Source organism: Emys orbicularis, chromosome 19, assembly GCF_028017835.1.
Source record: "Emys orbicularis isolate rEmyOrb1 chromosome 19, rEmyOrb1.hap1, whole genome shotgun sequence".
In the NCBI taxonomy this organism is placed as follows: Eukaryota; Metazoa; Chordata; order Testudines; family Emydidae; genus Emys; species Emys orbicularis.
In genome coordinates, this window is record NC_088701.1 from 2043522 (window position 1) to 2063731 (window position 20210).

At 69.6% G+C, this 20210-nt stretch overlaps 1 protein-coding gene across 1 annotated transcript in view; it reads right to left on the minus strand.

The window, feature by feature from the left end:
- Nucleotides 1-11509: 11509 nt before the first annotated feature.
- Nucleotides 11510-20210, minus strand: part of DOCK6 (dedicator of cytokinesis 6) — a 49401-nt gene continuing 40700 nt past the window's right edge. The window contains exons 36-48 of the mRNA XM_065419614.1: nt 19538-19690; nt 19082-19240; nt 18747-18847; nt 18193-18385; nt 17705-17848; nt 17392-17523; nt 16462-16476; nt 14329-14454; nt 13663-13752; nt 13053-13289; nt 12774-12917; nt 12329-12435; nt 11510-11681 (exon numbers count right to left, since the gene is read on the minus strand). Coding sequence (XP_065275686.1) covers nt 11510-11681; nt 12329-12435; nt 12774-12917; nt 13053-13289; nt 13663-13752; nt 14329-14454; nt 16462-16476; nt 17392-17523; nt 17705-17848; nt 18193-18385; nt 18747-18847; nt 19082-19240; nt 19538-19690 — 1773 coding nt within the window. The remainder of the gene's footprint in view (nt 11682-12328; nt 12436-12773; nt 12918-13052; nt 13290-13662; nt 13753-14328; nt 14455-16461; nt 16477-17391; nt 17524-17704; nt 17849-18192; nt 18386-18746; nt 18848-19081; nt 19241-19537; nt 19691-20210) is intronic.

The window sequence follows — 20210 nt, forward strand, 5'->3', positions numbered from 1 at the left end:
TACGCTTCCGATGAGTCACCCCGGAGGCCCTGCCGGCGCTGGGCCCGGGAGAGGGGCTGCTCCAGGGGATCCAGGCTGGCCCGGGGCCCTGCCCCACCCCAGCCTGGGTCCGGCTCTGAGCACCGCACCAGGGCCTGGTCGGCACTGGGGGAACCGGGCTCAGACCAGCCACTGGCACGGAGCAGGTCGCTTTCAAACCATCCGTCGCGCTGGACATGGCTGGGCAGGGGCAGGGGCTGGGCAGGGGCAGGCCCCACCCGGCTGCTGGGGCGGGATTCGGCCGGTTCCCGGGGCCCCGGTTCCCACACACTGGAACATCCATCGCTCCTGACCACAGCTGGCGCCGTGGGGTCCTGGCCAGCACCTGGCTCTGCCCTGGGCCCCCCCGAGACCTAGCTCCCGCCCCAAATGCAGCCACCTCTGGGGCGGGACGCAGCAGGCAGGCGATCCCCTGGCCAACGCCCCAGTGCAGCGCTAGGGGGCACCGTGCTGCACGGCGGGAGTGGGGCAGCAGGGGGCGCTTTCTCCGCACACCGGGCCCCACCCTGTTCCCAGCAGCAGCCCAGGGAGGAGAGGAGCCCCTGCCCCCCGCCCCCTACGCCATGGGGCTCTCCCGGGTTGAAGGAGCCAAAGTGGGGCTGGGGGGTGGCGCTGCCCTGGGGCAAACTGACCCCCGGTGGGGACCCCTGCTGCAGGCAATGGAAACCCCTCACCCCCCCACACTGGCCTGGGATCCCGGGGGGCACTGGGGGGGGGCACTGCACCCAGCAATGCCAGCACCCCTCAATCCAGACTCAGCCCCCTGAAACCCCAGCCCTGGGTTCCCCCCCCCAGCTCTGCCAGTGCCCCTCATTCCCGACCTGCAGCCCCCTGAAACCCCAGCCCTGTCGGTGCCCCTCACTCCCGACCCGCAGCCCCCTGAAACCCCAGCCCTGGGTTCCCAGCCCTGCCGGTGCCCCTCACTCCCGACCCGCAGCCCCCACGTGTGGCTTTGCCTATAGAAGGCCAGGAGGCCGGGGCGAAGCTGCCACATTCCTGCTTGTTTTGCAGCCGGGAGCTGCTGGGCGCTGGCTCCGGGACACGCCCGAGGGGCGGGGGGGGGGGTGCGCTGCCCGGGTGTGCGTGTCTGTGTCTGTGTTTTCCATCCCCCCCCTCCCTCCAGCCCAGCTCAGGTCCTGCTAATGCTGCGGCTTGGGGTGTCCGGAACCAATGGGGTTAAAGGGACTAACCCCCGTGCCCCCCCCACCACCCAGGGACTGTCACCTCCCAGCCTTGCTGCACGTGCTGGGGGGGGCTGGGAGTCAGGACTCCTGGGTTCTAGATCCAGGCCTGGGAGGGGGGTTCTGGGCCCCCAGATCACACCCCAGGGCCCTGCGTCCGAGTGCTCTCCCCACGGGTGCCCCGTACGGACCAGTCTGTACAGGGCCAGGCTGCGGCTTTGGGGGAGACACTCGCCCCCACCACAGACCTCAGCGCAGCCCCTTTAAGGCAGATCCACTCCCCCGCCCTCCCCACTGCACAGCCCTGGGCAGCACATGGAACCAATTAGTCCGGGCTGGGCTCACATGGGTCCGGGCGGGGGCTCAGGTTTCAGCATTAGCCGCTCACGCCCAGAGCTGTACGCATGGGATCCCAGCCCTGCGGAGCAGAGAGGCGGCTGCCTCTGGGGTGGGGTGCGGGGACTGGTTATACAGGGACCCCACCCCCAGCACTGAGATGCAGCTACCTCTGATGTGGGGCATGGGGGCTGGTTATACAGGGATCCTTCCTCTGGTGCTGAGATGCAGCTGCCTCTGGGGTGGAGCATGGGGGCTGGTTATACAGGGATCCTTCCTCTGGTGCTGAGATGCAGCTGCCTCTGGGGTGGGGCGCGGGGGCTGGTTATACAGGGATCCTTCCTCTGGTGCTGAGATGCAGCTGCCTCTGGGGTGGAGCATGGGGGCTGGTTATACAGGGACCCCTCGCCTGGTGCTGAGATGCAGCCACCTCTGGGGTGGGGCGCAGGATGGTTATCCAGGGATCCCGGCTGCATCTCAGCGCTGGGCGGAATCAGCTACACAGCTGGGCAGGAGGGTGCTGACGCCGGGCTGGGCAGGAGGGTGCTGACGCCGGGCTGGGCTGGTGCCAGGGGTGGAGCGGGTCAGCTGGGCCCAGCCTCGGGGGACGGGGGGGTGTTTTGGGGGCGGGGGGGGGAGTGAATCAGAAACCCGTGATTGCTCCTGGCTGAGGCACCGGAGTGGGTTTTCTCAGATGCCTGTGCCAGCTCTGTTCTAAGCCGCGGAGGCCTTGATCCCACACGGCCCCTAGTGACCGTGTGACCTGCCCAGCTCTGACCCCCGCCGGCCCCCCACAGCAAGTGACGCAGAAGAGGGGGGGGCCACGGCCAAAGGGGGGGACCAGCCTAGCAGGAGCTCCGGGCGCGGCAGCCCCTGGCGAGGCCGGGCTGGTCCCACCCATGGCGCGCTGGGCCCTGGGACACTGCTGAGAGCAGTGACCCCTCTGGGGTGCCCATCCCCGGGGCGTCTGGGCCTCGGACGCCGCCCTCAGAGCCGGCCCTGTGGCAAGGACATGGATGGGGTGCCCCGAAACCCACCCCACGGGCAGAGGCCTGGGGCTGGGTCAGAGGGGAAAGGCCCTGTGTCCCACAGGGCGATGGGGTCAGAGGCCGGGTGAGGGGCGGGCAGGACCTCCAGCTGGGCTACGCTGCAGCCCCACAGATTTTGGATCTCCTGCCCCGTCTCTGCTCCAGGAGGAGCTGCAGGAGGAAAGGAAATAACTCGAGCCCCCACCCCAGCCAGAATCCCCCCCCCAAAGCTCCCCCACCAGCCACAGGCCCCCCCCCCGGGCCCCCTTAGGGACTTTTCCTACTTCCGCCTGGGCCTGGCATGAAAGCAGCGATTGTCCGACCTTCCCCCGCCACCCGCGCCTCGCTCACACAACGGAGCCATTCAGCCTCGGGAGCCCCCAGCCCCCCCCCCAAACGGGGTCCGGCCAGGGCACAGGGACCGGGGGGGGGGGCGTGGGGAGCGCTGCACCTTGGGAGACGGGCCCCCCAAAATGGGGGCGTCCGTGCGAATCTTCCCCTTCCGGCCAGCAGCACTGGGGCTCCACAGACCAGGGGGTGGGAGAGAGGGGCAGGGGGGGCTTAAATGGACTTGCAGGTTGTGGGGCAGATTCTGAAATAGGGGGAAGGTTGGGGGACCCTTCCCCCTCTCCCCACATGGGCCAGAGCCCCCCCAGAAGGCAGGACCTAGGCCAACCCCCCTGATGCCGTTCCTTGCCCTGGCGCCGAGACTGGCGGGAGCAGAGAGGCTGCAAAGGGGAAAAAACAGCCGCTTGCTTCAGGGCTTCGGCAGCCGCAGGGGGTCAGGAAGGACCCACCGCTAATGCAGGGGGCGGGGTCCTCTGGGGCGGCAGGTGCTGGAGATTGGACCGGACCGGCTGGGTCCAGGGATCCAAACTGGGGCAGCAAGGAACGGGGGGGGGGGGAGCTGGGCCCATGGGGCTGGGCTGGTTGGTGGGGGGCAGAGGGGATACTGAGGGGCTGGTCCAATGGGGGCAGGAGGGATACTGGGGGTGCTGCTCCGGGAGGATGGGGTGTGCCGGGGGATCCCACAATTCCCACGGCCCCTGGGAAGAGGCTCACCCCTCTGCCCAGAGCAGCCCCACCCCAGACCCTCCCCCCAAACCCAGCCAGCCCCAGCTGTGGCAGCCGCCCCCAATCCAGACAGAACTGGGCCAAGCAGCCCCCACGGCAGTGACTGCGGGGGGGGATCGGGCTGGGGGGGCTCCTCGAGCTACGATGAGGGGAGACAGAGACTGGCTGATGTGGGTCGGACCCACCCGATCCTCCCTGCAGGCCAGGACCCCCCACCCCCCTGCCCCATCCCTCCTTCCCTGCCCACAGCCCTACGACCCCCCCTCGCAGGCCAAGCCCCCCTTCCCATGGGCCAAGTCCAGCCCCCCCCGCAGGCTGAGCCCCCCCCTTGGACCAGCTCGAGTTCATCTCCCAGCACGACTGGGCCCAGCTACCCGTGGCCCCTCCCTGCCCAGCAGCTGTTGGGGCCGGCCGGCCGCCCCCAAGATGTTGCAGCTCTGGATTGGGAGCCCGGACACCTGGGTTCCATGCCTGCCTCGGATCCCCTGGCTGAGTCCCTTCCCCCCCTCCGTGCCTCAGTTTCCCCCCATGTCTAGTTAGACTGTGAGCTCTCCAGGGCCGGCGCTGCCCCGCAGGACGTGTCCCAGCGCCCGGCACAAAGGGGCCCTGATCTCAGTTGGGGTCTGGGCAGCGCCCGGCACGACGGGAGCCCTGAATTTGGGGGGACGCACAATGGGGGGTCCCCGATCCCAGCCATCGCTGCCCGAGGATTTTAGCGTCCCCCAGGACGTGGGCACGGAGGAGTTAAGTGCTAATCGCCCCTAATCGGCTAATCCCGGTTCTGAGCCTTCCCTTCTGACATCACACGTCTCAGCTGCTCCTTGGCACCGTCCCCACAGCCGCCGCGCCCAGCCTGCCCACCGGGGTGGGGGCCTGGCCGGTCACTGGCCCCGGCCACCCACCGAAACGCCACCTTCGCCCGACCTTCGCCTCCCGAACTTATTACGGGCCCCTCCCCCTAAATTCCACCCCCTTAAAGGCCCCCGGAGCCGGGATTCTCCCTCACTGCCTGTTCCAAACGGCTGCCGCGGTCCACACCAGAGCCAGCTGCACTCCTGCATGTGGGGATGCAGGAAACAGGCTCTTGTGATTTACGGCCCCGATTCTGCAACTGCTTTTGCACGTGCAGAACTGGGATTTTAGCCCGGGAGCTCTAGGCTCTGCCCCTCTGTGTCTGCAGCACCCGGCCCGCCAGGGCCCCAAACTCAGCCGCGGCCTGGGGGCGCTACTCCAACATAGGTCGTAAACCTCCCGTGTTATAACCTCCCACTGCCTGTTAGACCAGGGGCATTTCCACCCGCGACGGGGAGATCTGGCCTCCAGCGACTGGAGGAGAAATGAGGTATTCCTTACTAGATACTTAGTACCCAGAGACCTGGGCAAGGTTGTGACCCCCCATCGCGCCGGGCGCTGCACAAACCCCGGCCGAGATCAGGGCCCCGTTGTGCCGGGCGCTGCCCAGACCCCAGCCAAGATCAGCTCCCTTGTGCCGGGCGCTGCCCAGACTCACAATCAGACCCAGTCCCTGCCTCTGGGATCTCCCAATCAAGGGGTCACGGCCCCCACGTTACCCCCGCAGCCCAGGGCCACACAGCAAGTCGCTGGCAGAGCTGGGGATTTGACCCTGATCTCCCAGCCCGGGCCATGTGCCAGAAGCACGACCCCGTCCGCCCCGTATCCCCCCCGCCCGGCACCCTCACCTGGCGCCCAGATGTGCACGGAGAAACCGAGATGCCCGTCCCAGGGCAGCTGGCCAAAGCCTCTATTGTGGGGGGCCAGGCTGGTCCCGAGGGACAGGGCAGGGGCGATCTAAGAACCAGACCGGGGTGGGGGGCCCGGAACCCCGACTGGGAATCAAACCGCAGGCCGAGGGGGGGGGAGCCCCCATCCCCCTCCGATCTCACTCCCCAGAACTGGGCCGCTCCCGCGTTTCCCTTCCCCAGGGCCCAGGAAGCCCCTGCCCGGCTGGCCCAGCCGCTAGCCGCCCCCAGCCCCCAGCCCGCCCGCACATGAGTGGAAAACAAGGGGTAAAGCCGCTGGAGTCTAATGACAAACATCTGGAGCTGGGAGAATGACCAGAGCTCCCCTCCCCCCCGGCCCAGAACCGTGCCCTTCAAAAATATATCCGCTGGCTTCCGCCCGGTGCCTTCCCCGACCCGCGGCTCCCCCTCGCCGGGCTGCTGTAAAGGGACCCAGCAAAATACTCCAGCCTCTTTCAGAGCCGCCGGGCTGGGAGTCGGGGACTTCTGAGGCCGCCTTCGGTCCCTCGGCGTGTTTCGAAGGGACCACGGCCAGCCCCATCGCCGCCCTGGGACGCAGTTCGCTTTCCAGACCCTCCGGGCTCCTCTCCTGCTCCTGCCCAACGAGGGGGCTGGAAAGTCGCCCGGCCAAGACCGCGAACGCGAGCGAAGCAGGCGGCCGGGGAGCGTCGCTCGCTTACCTTGGGAGAAGCCCGGCCCCGTGTCGGACCCGCCTCGCCCCGTCCCGTCCCGACCTGGCGAGGGGAGAAGAAAGGCGTCGGTTTCACGAGAGCCTGGCAGGAGTTAGTTGGGGGCGTCGCGCGGGGTCTGACCAGGGGCAGAGAAAGAAGCGGGTGAAGTGACCGGAGCTAAACTCCCTGGAGACGGGACGGACGGGCCCTGGTCTCCGCAGGCCCCAAAGGAGACGCCGGCTCCCGCCGGTCCCCGCCTTCGCCCTCGACGCCGCGCCTGCGAAGAGCCCCCCAGGGTGGCACCGAATTCCCCGGGCTCCTTGGGAGGAACGGGCGGGTTCCCCGGGTCTCCGGCCTTGCCGGGGGCTGGCTGCGCCCCTCGGGGGTCCCGCGGCAAGGCGGCAGGGGGGTCTGGGGGGATTTCGCAGGGGCTGGTACCTTTTCCCTCCGCTGTCAGTTTCCCAGGCAGAGACTCCAGAGCTCTGAGAGGGACCAGCCAGCCCAGCTCCCTGGGGCCGCCTTGGTCCCGCCCCGCCGCCCGGGACACACCCCTCCCCAGCTAAAAGGGGCAGCGACCGTGTGAGCAGGGCCCGAGCCGGCGTGCGACGCGCTGCGAGGAGCAGAACCGGTTCCCGGCTGCGGCCCGCCGGGGAGCCGCAGAACCAGGCGCCCAGAGTGGGAAGGGCTGGGCCCCGGCCCGGCTGCTGCCGCGCTCCAGGCAACGGGGAATTGGGCAAACTGGGTGCGCTGGGCTGGGCTCATCAGGGTAACGGCCACGTCTTGCTGGGGGCCTGGGCAGCGCCGGGCCCGACGGGGCCCCGATCTCGGTCAGGGTCTGGGCAGCGCCCGGCACGATGGGGCTGTGATCTCGGCTGGGGTCGGGGCGGCGCCCGGCACGACGGGGCCCTGATCTCGGCCGGGGTCTGGGCAGCGCCCGGCACGATGGGGCTGTGATCTCGGCTGGGGTCGGGGCGGCGCCCGGCACGACGGGGCCCTGATCTCGGCTGGGGTCGGGGCGGCGCCCGGCATGATGGGGCCCTGATCTCGGCCGGGGTCTGGGCCCCAATCTCGGCCAGGGTCTGGGCAGCGCCCGGCCCGACGGGGCCCCGATCTCGGTCAGGGTCTGGGCAGCGCCCGGCCCGTCGGGGCCCTGATCTCGGCCGGGGTCTGGGCAGCGCCCGGCACGATGGGGCCCTGATCTCGGCTGGGGTCGGGGCGGCGCCCGGCATGATGGGGCTGTGATCTCGGTCGGGGTCTGGGCCCCAATCTCGGCCAGGGTCTGGGCAGCGCCCGGCGCGATGGGGCCTGGCTGGGCCTGTAGAGCCCCCTGCTCTGCTGTGTAACATTCCAGGGGATTCTGTGGGGATTGAGGGGCCCATTTACACCCGCCATCAGCACAGCGAGGGGCATTTATTAGGTGTATTACGGTAGTGCCCAGGGTGCCCTGTCCCCATGCCAGGCGCTGCCCAGACCCAGAACAACACGCCAGCCCCTGCCCCTTGCGCTGCCCCGCTCCTGGGGCTCCCCCGGGGCCGCGGGCGGCTGGGAAAGAGCCTGGCAGGAGTTAATTGGCAGCGGCTGGTGACCGGCTCCACAGGCCTGGTTCTAATTTAGCTGCTTTTCCAGCTCTTGGTGCATTTTTGCTCAGAGCTGAAACATTACACGAGGAGTTTGTGGCTAGTGATAATGACGTGGGTTAGAGCTACATGGGTGGAGCTCAGCCGAGATCAGGGCCCCGTCGGGCCGGGCGCTGCCCAGACCCCGGCCGAGATCAGGGCCCCGTCGCGCCGGGCGCCGCCCAGACCCCGGCCGAGATCAGGGCCCCGTCGGGCCGGCCGCTGCCTACACCCCGGCCGAGATCAGGGCCCCGTCGGGCCGGGCGCTGCCCAGACCCCGACCGAGATCAGGGCCCCGTCGGGCCGGGTGCTGCCCAGACCCTGACCGAGATCAGGGCCCCGTCGGGCCGGCCGCTGCCCAGACCCTGAATCAGAGACGTTCCACTCCCCAAGGAGCTGCCAGTCTGCCCGAAGGAGGCCCCCTGCTCAGCCCGTCCGGGAGTGGGGTGCGGGCAGGACCTGGTCAGGGGCCCCCAGTGAACCAGTGGCAGAGGTGGGGGCAGGACCCAGGCGTCCTGATCCATCATCACATTGACCCCCGACTGGCTCTGCCTCCTGCAGGCTGGGGTTCGGCTGCACCAAACCGCTGGGGCGCTGCCGGCCGCACGGCTCTGCTGCCAAACGCAGGCCCCGATCCTGCAGCCTGGACTCCACCAGGCAGCCCGGGGCAGGGGTAGATCCTGGACAGGTCGGGCCCGGCCTGCACTGGGGCTCAGGGAGAGTTCGGTTCTGCACCTGCCTCGGCTCCGACCGACTGGGGGCAAGTTACATGGTCCCGCTGGGCCGCTGGCTGTCCAGTAAGACTGCGCTTTTCGAGGGTTGGGGTCTGGGCAGCTCGGATGGCTCCGGCTCTACCCTGCGGCCCAGGAGAAGGCACCAGCCCCGCCAAGGGGGCTCAGCCCAGCGGGGCAGAGAGGGGCTGGCGAAGGGACATTTATCCCCACGGACCCTGGGCTGCAGCCAGATGCACTTGGCACCGTCCTGCGCTGACTCCGTTTCAGCCGGCTGTGCCCGGCCACTCCTGCTGGGGGCCCAGCGCAGCCCTGGGCTGGGCCGGAAAATCCCGCCCGCCCCCCCCCCCCCAGGAACAGGCCCGGCCGGACCCAGTGACTTGCCCGGGGGCCTGGCGCTGAGCCGGGCATCGATCCCAAGGTCCCGGCCTCCATCTCAGGGCCCCTCATCCCCTCCCCACACCTGGCAGGTGCTGGGCCCCCGGCCCGCCGGGGCGACTCGCCGGCAGCTGCACCTCGCGCCCTCCCCGCGAGGTCCCGTCCCGCTGCCTTGCCGAACCCCAGCCGCACGGCCCAGGACACCTGGGTTCTTTTCCCAGCTCCAACCATAGGCAAGTCCCGCCTGCTGCCTCAGTTTCCCCTCCCACCCTGCATCGAGCTAGACTGGGAGCTCTTTGGGGTCTGGACGGTCTCCCAATGTGTGTCTGGGCAGTGCCCGGCCCACAGCGGGGGGCAGATCTCAGCACTACCGTAATACACCTAATAGTAACTAATTCACATCACTGCCCCCCACGCCTGTCCCGGTGCCCATGCCGGGCCCCCTCCCCCGCGCCAGCCGTTGGGGCTATCAGGGCTGGGCGCTATCACCCAGCACACGCCGGCCTGGCCAGATTAGATGCCGCAGGAGGGCTCCAGCGAAAGGGGGCGGGTGTGGGGCGAGGCCGGGCTCTGCCACTGGCCTGTGGGGGAGGAGGGGGGCGGGCCTCAGTTTCCCCTCCAAAGCCTTGGTGAGCGTCAGCTCTTGAGCCAGGGACTGTGTCTGCCCAGCGCCCGGCCCGGGGGGTCCCACACTCCTGGGGGGCTGCACGTGGTCTGGCAGGCGGCGGGGGGGGGGTCTGCACAGCCCCCTGCTGCCCCCCCGCTCTCACTCGGCCCCACGGCAACGCAAACCAGACTCGGCTCCCGGGAATTCAAACAAGCCAAAGGTTTTTGGTTTTATTGTTAAATCACTTTATAAATAACCCCCCAGCCGGCGCCTCTCCCCGCGGCCCCAACCGGCCAGACGCGGGGGACGGGCCCGGGCTGGGGAGACCCCGTCCCCCCGTCCTGGCCCAGAGTGAGGCAGGAGCCAGATTCAACCGGGTGCACGGGGGAGGCAGCGGGGGGGGGGGGGGGGGAGTTTCCAGTTTGGGGTTAAGGCCGGTGGCTCAGACAGTGAAGGGGGGGGTAACAACATGGGGGCAGCTGTGATTGGAGGGGGGCAGGGAAGGCCTGGGCTCCCCCCTGGCCCTGCTGGAATTGAGGGGGGCAGCAGGGCCCCTCGCCCGAGGCTCTTGGGCCCCCCAGGGTACAACTGGCTGCTGCTGGGGGGCTGGGGCTGACACTGCAGGTCCTGGGGAACCCCCTGCCTGCCCCACACGTGGAGGGCCTGGTGTGGGAGCTAGTGGAGGGGCTCATGCCTGGCAGCCCCCCCTCCCCAAAACTGTGCCCCTTTGCTGGGGGCACCGCCCGCCCCACAGCCAATAGACCAGCCCCCCACCCCCCGACTCACTTCAAACAGCCTCACGGCTACGATTCACCCCCCCCCCATTTAACCAGCTCAGCCCCCCAGCCCCACTCCTTCCACCCCTGGGTTAATGAACGTCCCAGATGCGCCCCACCCCCCTCGCTGGGGGTCAAGGGAAGAGATCGCACACGGAGAAGCTGGGGGGAGAGGGGGGCTTCTCCGTGTGAGAAAAGAAAGATACAGAGGCGAGTGGGGCGGGAAGTGAGGTGCCCCCCCTTACCCTAGAGCTAGGGCTCGCTCAGGCACTTGGGGGGTTGGAAAGCTCCTGCTGGCCCCCACAGGCACAGGGATTGGGCAGAGGCTGCATCCTGCCGTTGCCCCAGGAGGTGGGAGGGGGGCAGGATCCTCATGCACCACAAGGGCCGTGGGGCCCCTGGCTTCGGACAGGAGCGGGGTGGGGGGGGCCTGGCCCACTTGGGATGAGGAGCCAGGACTCCTGGGTTCCATTCCCGGCGCTGGGAGGGGGGCCTCCGCGGCCTGCCCCGCTCTCTAGCCACAGGAAGCAGTCAGCCCACGGGGGAGAGATCCCGGCCTGGTGCCCCTTCGCTGCTTGTGTCCAGGGATCCGCAGGGGGAGATGCCCGGGGGCAGCTCGCTGAGCTTTGGTCCAGATGCAGGGTCCCCGGCAGGATCAGGGCCACCCCGCCTCTGCCCCCAGCTGCTGGGTAAACAGGCCAGACACCCCCCCTGGCTCCTGAAGCACCGGGCCCAGGCCGTGGGAGAGACGCCCTGGGCAGCAGAAGGGGCGGAGAACGACCCCCCCACACCACGGCATTTGACTGGGTCGAGTGGGCCTGGACCCGGGGGGGGGGGGAGGGTTGGGCCGGCTCCATGCGGGGGCTCAGTAAGGCACTCTGGAGGCTGGGAGGAGTGTCTCCCCCCCACCCCGGGCTGGAAGAGCGGACGCAGCCGGTCCAAGGTCCTCCTAGCCCTCCGGCTTGTGGAGACTTGACCTGTTCAGAGTTTCGGGGGGGGGGGGGGGGAACGGGACCCTCCAATTAATCCAATGGGTGAAATTAACATGTGACAAAGCCGCCCCCTACCCGGCGGGTGGGGGACCCTGGTAACTGCCGGGTGTGGAGAGACCCCAGGGAACAAGCCAGTCCTGGATTCCCAGCTCAGGGAAGGGAGTGGGGTGTAGTGGGGAGAGCCAGGACTCCTGGGTCCCATTCCTGGCTCTGCCCCAGGATTCCCTGCGTGACCCTGGGTGAGTCCCGTCTCCTCTCGTCCTGTGTGTATTCCGGCTGGGAACGTCTCTCCGTGGCCAGGCCGGGCCGGGCGCTAGGGCTCACCGGTGGGTGGAGCGCGGGACGAGGGGGGCGTAGAGCTGGGGGATCCGGCGGCTCAGCAGTGGGTGCAGGGACTCCCGGAGGCGCAGGTAGTTCCTTTCCAGCTCCCGGTGATACTCGCGCTGGTCCGGCCCGATCAGCGCCTTGTTCTTACGCAGGGCGTCCTCGCACCTGCAACCGACCACGGCCAACAGGGTTCCCAGAATGCACTGCTTCTCCCCCAGCTGAGTGCAGGCTCAGTGCCAGGGAAGGACAATGGCAGGGGAGAGGGATTTGGGGGGCTCGGAGCCCAAAGGAGGGATCCCAGGTGGGGGGAGGGGGAATCCCGTCTCCCTTCAGGGAAGCCCCTCCCCCAACCCTGCTCGGGGCAGGGAGGGGCCAGGACCCAGCCCCCCACCTCCTGGGGGTGTGGCCGGCTCTGGAGATGGTGTGAGGGGCAGCGTGACGTGTGGTGGGCTGGGCAGAGAGACAGATGGGCCGTGCGGGTGGGGGAGATGGGGGTGCTAGGTTGTGGGGGGCAGACAGGTGGGCTGTGCAGAGGGGGAGATGGGGGTGCTAGGTTTGGGGGGGCAGAGAGACAGGTGGGCGGGGCAGAGGGGGAGATGGGGTGCTAGGTTTGGGGGGGCAGATAGGTGGGCGGGGCAGAGGGGGAGATGGGGGGACCGGGGGGGCAGAGAGACAGGTGGGCGGGGCAGAGGGGGAGATGGGGGTGTTAGGTTGGGGGGGCAGACAGGTGGGCGGGGCAGAGGGGGAGATGGGGGGGTCGGGGGGGCAGAGGGGGAGGCTGGGGGGGCCAGGGGGGCCGGGGGGGCTGGTACCGTTTGGTGAAGTCCCTGAAGCAGAGGCGCAGCTTGTTGTGGTGCCGGTAGAGCCGGGGGTCGTCCGGGATCTCGGCCAGGAACACCTGGGCCACCTCCAGCGGGCCCTGGGCAACGGGCAGCGGGTCAGAGCCCTGCCCCGACCCCCACCCAGCCCAGCCCCCATCCCCCACCCAGCCCTGCCTGGTGCCCCTCACTCCCCACCCGTATGATTCAACTCCTGGCACGAGGGCCAAGGCTGCAATGGGGCAGGGGCACTGGGGCAGGCCCAGCGGGGCGGTGTGGGGGGGGGGCACTGGGGCAGGCCCAGCGGGGCGGGGTGGGGGGGAGCACTGGGGCAGGCCCAGCGGGGCGGTGTGGGGGGGCACTGGGGTAGGGAAGGATCTGTGCCCCCTCCCAGCCCGGGACCCCCGACCCCCCTGCCCTGCCCCGGGCGCCGCCCGACCTGGTTGACGGTGGTGCCCACGCAGCCCTGCAGCACCATCTGCAGCATCTTGGCATCGGCCGGGTCCTGGTGGGTGGCAAAGGCCAATTCCTGCGTCTTCTTCTGCATGTCCTCGATGGCCACCTCGATGGGGGTCAGGATGATCTGGAGGCACCGGGGGGGGGGGTGTCAGCTCGGCCCCCCCAGACCCTCAGGCCCCTGCCCCCTGCCGAGCCCCCACCTCACTCCCCATAGCCTGGCACCCACTGCCCCGCCGAGCCCCCCACCCCCGGCCGGCACCTCCTCCTTGTGGACGACGGGCAGGCGGGTTCTGATGTAGGGGAAGGCGTGCGAGGTGGTGAGCAGCGTCTTGCGCTTGTGCTGCTCGTGAAGGTCCCCGTGCGCCCGCCCGTCCCGCGTGAAGGGCGTGCAGAAGAGGAAGCTGCGCAGGCCGTAGTTCTTCTCGAAGTAGGTGACTCGCTCCTTCAGCTCGTAGGTGTCGAAGAACGGCTCCACGTAGGTCAGCTGGATGTAGGCCTGGGGGGCGGTGGGAGGCCGTGAGGGGGATCTGCCCCCCAGCCCCAGGGAGCCCCATGCCAGGAGCTCCTGGCCTACACCGCCTTTCTCCCGGCCCCAGAGCTGGGCGACCCTGGGCGAGTCCTTGTCCTGCTCCGTGCCTCGGTTTCCCCTCCTGCCTCGTGTCAGGGCCTGCCTCGCTGTGTCCAGGCAGCACCCGGGACGACGGGGACCCCCAATCTTGGCTGGGGTCTGCACAGCACCCGGGGCGTGACGGGGGCGCTGATCTGGGCAGCCCCCGGGGCAGTGGGGGAGGGAGGGGGCCCGATCTCGGCCGGGGTCTCCAGGCACTGCCGTATACCCAGGCAGTGGCCAGCCAGGCCCCCAACTTTACCTTGTTGGGGTCCAGCTTGGCCTTGTCCACGGGGTTCGAGTCCTTGATGATCTCGACCAGGTCGTCCCCGAAGCGCTCGGCGTAGAACTCCTGTGTGGGGGGAGAGACCCCTCCGGTCTATGGGGCCGGGCCTGGAACCGGCCAGTTTCCAGCCAGGGAGCCTCCGGCCGGCACCCCCAGAACAGCCCCGGGGCCCCCAGCCTGGCAGCGGAGGGACCATGGAGGCCCAGTGTTTGTCCAGGGCCCCCCAGCCCCCCCCCCGCTGTCCCGGGGCAGAGCCGCAGACAGGCATCACCGCGGTGCCCAGAGGCCACAATGATGGGCAGAGGGGGCAGGGGCGCCTGGCGATCGGGGTCCATGACGGGGAGCACCGAGCCGGGCTCCCGGGAGAGCTGCCAAAATCCAGCAGGATTCCCCCTCCCCCACCGCTGTGGGGAGCCAGAGGACAGCGCGAGGGGCAGAACCAGCCCACGGGACACCCCGCGCCCACCCCGACGGGGACTCCGGCCAGAGAGGCCCGAGGGGGAGAACAGGGGCCATTTCCAACTGAGTCATAGCCCCCAGCTCCCCCCTCCCTGGGCTGCCTCCCATCCTGCCAGTGCCCCTCACTCCCGACCCGCAGCCCCCAGCTCCCCCCACCCTGGGCTCCCCCCGCTCCCGCCTCACCTCCAGCCGGTGGGAGATCTCAGCCAGCTTGGTGATGGACGGTTCTTTATACACGAACTCCTGCTCGTCCAGGTCCCCGAACTTGCTGCCGTAAAACCCGACCCGGAAATACGTCCCGAACATGCGCTGGGGCCTGGGGCAGAGCGGGGCCGGTGAGCCTGGACGGGCAGGGCCCGGGGGGAGGCCAAGAGCCGGCGGCCACAAGCACCTCATGGGCTCGGCCCTCCCCTAAGTGCAGCCACCTCTGGGGTGCAGCGTGACAGCTGGATACAGCAAGAGCTTGGGGGCAGGAGAGAGCGCCCCCTACTGAGCCCCCCGGCCCTGCAGCACAGCGCCCCCATGTGTCCGGCACGAGCGCTCCCTACTGAGCCACCCGGCCCTGCAGCACAGCGCCCCCTACTGAGCCCCCTGCAGCACGGCGCCCGGCACTGACTGCTGGGGGCAGTGACCCCATCTGAGCCCCCTGCCCCATTCCCTGAAGTTTCCTTTGGGGGTCTCCCATCCCCCAGCATCTCCTGGGGCCTGCTGCCCCCACCCCTGCCCAGTGAGACCCGTCCCGGACCTGGCACGCAGCCCCGATGTCAGGCAGCTCCCAGCCGTGCTGCGGCACGGGGCCGGTGAGCTGTGGCAGGCCGAGCCGGGAGGCCGATAGCCAGGGGGCTGCCGGGGAGGTGGGGGGGGAGCAGCCACGGTGCTGCCTTAGGGGCACCCTGGGACCAGACTGACGGGGTGGGGGGGTGACACTCTGGGCTCCCAGTTGGGGATGGGGGGGGGGGGGGCTGCAGGGGGCAGTGGGGCCTAATGGTTACAGCAGGACGCCTGGGTTCTCTCCCCAGCGCTGGGAGGGGAAGTGGGGGCTAGTGGTTAGACCCCACCCAGAGCTGAGAAGAGAACTCAGGAGCCCCCCCATCCCTTCCCTCTCAGCCAGGCGGGGCCGGGCGCAGCAGGGAAACCCGCGGCCTTGCCCACATGCCCGGTCTTAAGCCCATGTTCATGGGCACGAGGCTCCGAGGCTGGACCCAGAAACCGCCAGGCTGGGGAGGTGCCAGGGAGCGGCTCCCCCAGCTCCTACCCAGGCACTCGCCTGCCACGGCCGCACCCCCCCACAAACGCTCCCCCCCATCCTCCAGCACTCTCCTGCCCCCAGAATCCCCCCTCCTCTCTCCCTCGGTATCCTCCTCCCCTGCCTCCCCCCGGACCTGGAAGGGAGGTTGCCACAGCTTGGAGGACACAGCCCAGGGAGCCCCCCCAGATCAGCGGGACGCCCCAGGGGAGCGACTTACCGCAGTGTTGAGGCAGGAGGAGCAGCAGCGGGCAGGACCGGCGGCCAGGGAGAGAAGACGAGAGGCAGCAGGTTAGCAGGGGGCAGCAGGCGGCTCCTGGCGTGGTGCTGGGGGGGGGCCCTGGACAGATCGCCACCCCCCTTGCAACCATGTGGCCCCCCCCGGGCGCTGTCACCCCCAGTCACTTCCACTTTGACCCCCCGTTCAGAGGTGAAAGGTCACCAGGGTCACAGCTGGGGGTCGCCCTGGGCACACTGGGGCGGGGGGGTTGGTGGGGCTGCACCCCCACCCCCTTTGGGGATTTCCTGCCCTGGCCCACAGCTCTTCCCAGCCAGGTCTACCCGGCCCCCCAGCCTGGAAGCAGGCGCCAAGCAGGGACCAGCCGAGCCCTGGTAACTCATCACGCCCAGGACAACCGCCCACGGCCGCGCTCACTCGCACCACTAACCACTAGACCCCGCCCCAATCCCCGAGCCAGGGAGAGAACCCAGGAGTCCTGGCTCCCAGCCCCCCTGTTCTAACCCACCAGCCCCCACTCCCCTCCCAGAGCCGGGGAGAGAACCCAGGAGTCCTGGCTCCCAGCCCCCCCTGCTCTAACCACCAGCCCCCACTCCCCTCCCAGAGCCGGGGAGAGAACCCAGGAGTCCTGGCTCCCAGCCCCCACCCCGCGTTCTAACCACTAGACCCCACTTCCCAAGCTAGGCAGAGTTAGAAACAGACCATTCCGCCAGGCAGCCCGGACCATGCGGGGGGGGGAGGCAACGGGGGGGACGGGGACTGTGAGGGTGCTGCACACACCGGGCTGGGGGGGGCGGGGGCACGCACACATACACACACACGCGTGTCCTACCTCCCAGCCAGCGCTCTGACAGGACGGGCGCAGGGGGGGAGAGAGCAGGAGAGAGAGCACGTCAATTGCCGTCGGGACCCCCCCCGCAGCGCAGGATCGGGGCCGTGTCCGCATCACACCCCGACCCCCCCCGGACGCTGCAGACAGGGCTCGGGGGTGAGGCCTGACCGATCGGAAAACACTGCCCACCCCGCCCCGGAGAACCGGGGCATCCCAGGGGCAGCTCCCCACTGCAGTCAGCTGAACACCCCCCCTTCCGCCTTCAGTGGGAGGCGGGGGTCCGCTCCCCTGCAATGCACATCTCTGCCACAAGGGGGCGCTGTCACCAAGGGACCATGCCCCCACACTGCCTCAGCCGAGCGGCCAAGGGGCCCCCCTCAGGCTAATAGAAATCACTCCATAGTGCAGAGGGGGAAACTGAGGCACAGAGAGGAAGGGACCTGCCCAGGGACGCAGGGAGAGAACCCAGGAGTCCTGGCTCCCAGCCCCCCCTGCTCCAACCACACGACCCCACTCCCCTCCCAGAGCTGGGGAGAGAACCCAGGAGTCCTGGCTCCCAGCCCCCCCTGCTCCAACCACACGACCCCACTCCCCTCCCAGAGCCGGGGAGAGAACCCAGGAATCCGGGCTCCCAGTCCCCACTACTCTAACCCACCAGCCCCACTCCCTTCCCAGAGCCAGGGAGAGAACCCAGGAGTCCTGGCTCCCAGCCCCCCCTGCTCTAACCCACCAGCCCCACTCCCTTCCCAGAGCCGGGGAGAGAACCCAGGAGTCCTGGCTCCCAGCCCGCCCTGCTCTAACCACACGACCCCACTCCCCTCCCTGAGCCGGGGAGAGAACCCAGGAGTCCTGGCTGTGGGTCCCAGCACTGCCCCCTGGAGCCGCTCCGTAGGCTGCGGGGCCCCGGCCGTGCCCGCGGCGGGCGCTCACCTGGCTGCTGATCTTGCCGAAGGCGTCCTGCAGTTTGCCGTGCAGAGCCGCCAGCTTCTTGAACTCCCGGTTGGCCTCGTAGATGGGGATGAGGATCTTGTAGACTTCGTTCACCGCCTCGTACAGCCCGCCCTGGGGGGGGGGGGTCAGACGGGGGTCGCAGCCCCCCAGCCACGTGAACAAAGGGGGCAGGGACCGTAGAGTCCAGTCTGCCCCCTGCCCGGCTCCCCCAGGCCCAGACACTCCCGCCCCCCCGTTCCAGGCTCCTTCCCTCGGCCGGCGGCGGCAGTAGGGCCGTTCCCCGGGCGCTCACCAGGGTGAAGAAGGCGGCCGCCTGCTCCAGCAGCCCCACCAGCCCCAGCTCGGTGAAGAACTTCCCGGAGCAGATCCCCTCCTCGTCCGGGGCCAGCACGTCGTCCGAGACGGCCGATTCCTCCAGCACGTTGGACGAGACGCCCTGCCGGAGACAGGCGGTGAGAGGGGCTGGGGGGCCGAGAACCCCCCGCGGGCGGGCGGGTCAGCATGCAGGCCTGCCTGGGGATGGGGCAGGGAGGTGGCTCTAGTGGGGGGGCTGGGAGCCAGGACTCCTGGGTTCTCTCCCCGGCTCTGGGAAGGGAGTGGGGCTGGTGGTCAGAGCAGGGGGCTGGGAGCCCGGACTCCTGGGTTCTCTCCCCAGCTCAGGGAGGGGAGTGGGGCTGGTGGTCAGAGCAGGGGGCTGGGAGCCAGGACTCCGGGTTTCTCTCCCTCTCCCCCTGGCAGGGGCGGTGTGGCTGGCCAGCGCCCGAGGGGGCTGGGGCTCACCTGGAAGGAGACGCAGCCCACGGGCAGGTAGCGGGAGTCCTCCAGCATGCTCAGGTACTCGGCCACCAGCGCGGCCGCGTGCACCAGGCACTGCGCCGCCTCGGCGTGGTTCCCCTGCGACGAGTGCTTGGCTGCCATGTTCTGCAGCCACGTCAGCCGCAGGTCCGGGGAGTTCTGGTAGCCCTTGGCGATCCTGGGAGAGAGACGGGCTGGGAGCCAGGACGCCTGGGTTCTCTCCCCAGTCCGGGGGGGCTGGGAGCCAGGACTCAGTCCGTTAGCTTGTGGCAAGTCTCCCCTCTCTGCTCCTCAGCCCCCGACTTCTCTAGCGGGAGGTGCCACTTCCAGGGAGTTGGGGGTGGGGGGGCTGTATTCCTGCGTGGAGGGGGGTGGGCAGCGGGTGAGGGCAGGACCATGCACCTGGCTGGGGGGCGGAGAGGGCTTGGGGGAGGACACTGGAGGAGGAGGATGGGGGACATGGCTGGGCAGGGGGCATGGGCGTGATGTGGCCGGGGGCGTGGCCATGGCCGGGCAGGGGGCGTGGCCCGGGCTCTCACCTGTACATCAGGTCGATCAGCATCTCTGGATCCTCCTGATGCTCCTTCATCTTGACCGTGTCGGTGAGGATCATGTGCAGGTTGAAGACGAGGTCCTGCACCTGGGGAGGCAGCGGGCTCAGACTCCCACCTCCCTGCCCATCACCCCACACAGCCCCTGCCTGCTACGGGGGGCCCTTGGCCGGGCCAACCCCAGGCTGTAGAGAGGATCCTCTGCCCCCCTCCCCCGGCTGCCTTGGGGACAGGCCCCGCTCAGTGCCCACTCAGCTACAGGAATGGGGGCGCCGGGCTGGGCGAGGGCTGTCAATCAGGGCAGGTCCTCCCCCCCCCGGTACCTGCTCAGCGAAGCTGCTGTCCCGCAGCCCGGCGTCCTCCTCGGCGTAGCTCAGGATGGTTTTCAGCGAGCGCCGCAGATGCTCCTCGTTGAAGTTGGACGAGGTCCCGACGAGCGAGGACAGAGACATGGTCACCTGCATCTTCACCCGGGCAAAGTTCTGCGGGGGACAGGGGGAGGCTGAGCCGAGGAACCCGTAGCGCCCCCTGCTGCTTGGGCACAGTGCGCCTGGCTCGGGGGTGAGGGCAGGGGAGGCCCAGGCAGCCCCTGGGATCCCGCTGGCTGAGCCCGAGTTCCCTGGCGGCCAGGGAGCAGGGGCGATCCCCGGAGTCTCCAACAAACCGCCCCCATTGTCCACCTGCAAAGGAGCCGGCGGCGGGGCCCATCCGACTGCTGCGCTCCACCCCAGAGACAGCCGCATGGCAGCGGGGGGGAGAGGGGGGAGGGCTGCACTCACGTGGCCGATCTCGAAGTTCTGGCGCATGAGCAGGTAGAGGGAGGCGCTGGCGTGGGCGCGGATGGCAGCCACCCGGCTGCTGCAGTGCCGTAGGAGCCGCAGACACAGGTCGGCGCAGAGCTCCGTGTCCTCCTCGAACAGCATCTCCGGGAACTGCGCCGCGGGGAGAGGGGTTAGAGCCGCCGGGGGGCTGCCCCCTGGACACCTGGGTTCTCGCCCGGCGCTGGCAGGGAGCGGGGTCCAGGGGCTGGAGCTGGGGGCGCTGGGAGCCAGGATGCCTGGGTTCTCGCCCGGCGCTGGCAGGGAGCGGGGGGCACTGGGAACCACGACGCCTGGGTTCTCGCCCGGCGCTGGCAGGGAGTGGGGTCCAGGGGCTGGAGCTGGGGGTGCTGGGAGCCAGGACGCCTGGGTTCTCGCCCGGCGCTGGCAGGGAGCGGGGGGCACTGGGAACCACGACGCCTGGGTTCTCGCCCGGCGCTGGCAGGGAGTGGGGTCCAGTGGCTGGAATGTGGGGGGCGCTGGGAGCCAGGACGCCTGGGTTCTCGCCCGGCACTGGCAGGAAGTGGGGTCCAGTGGCTGGAATGTGGGGGGCGCTGGGAGCCAGGACGCCTGGGTTCTCGCCCGGCACTGGCAGGAAGTGGGGTCCAGTGGCTGGAATGTGGGGGGCGCTGGG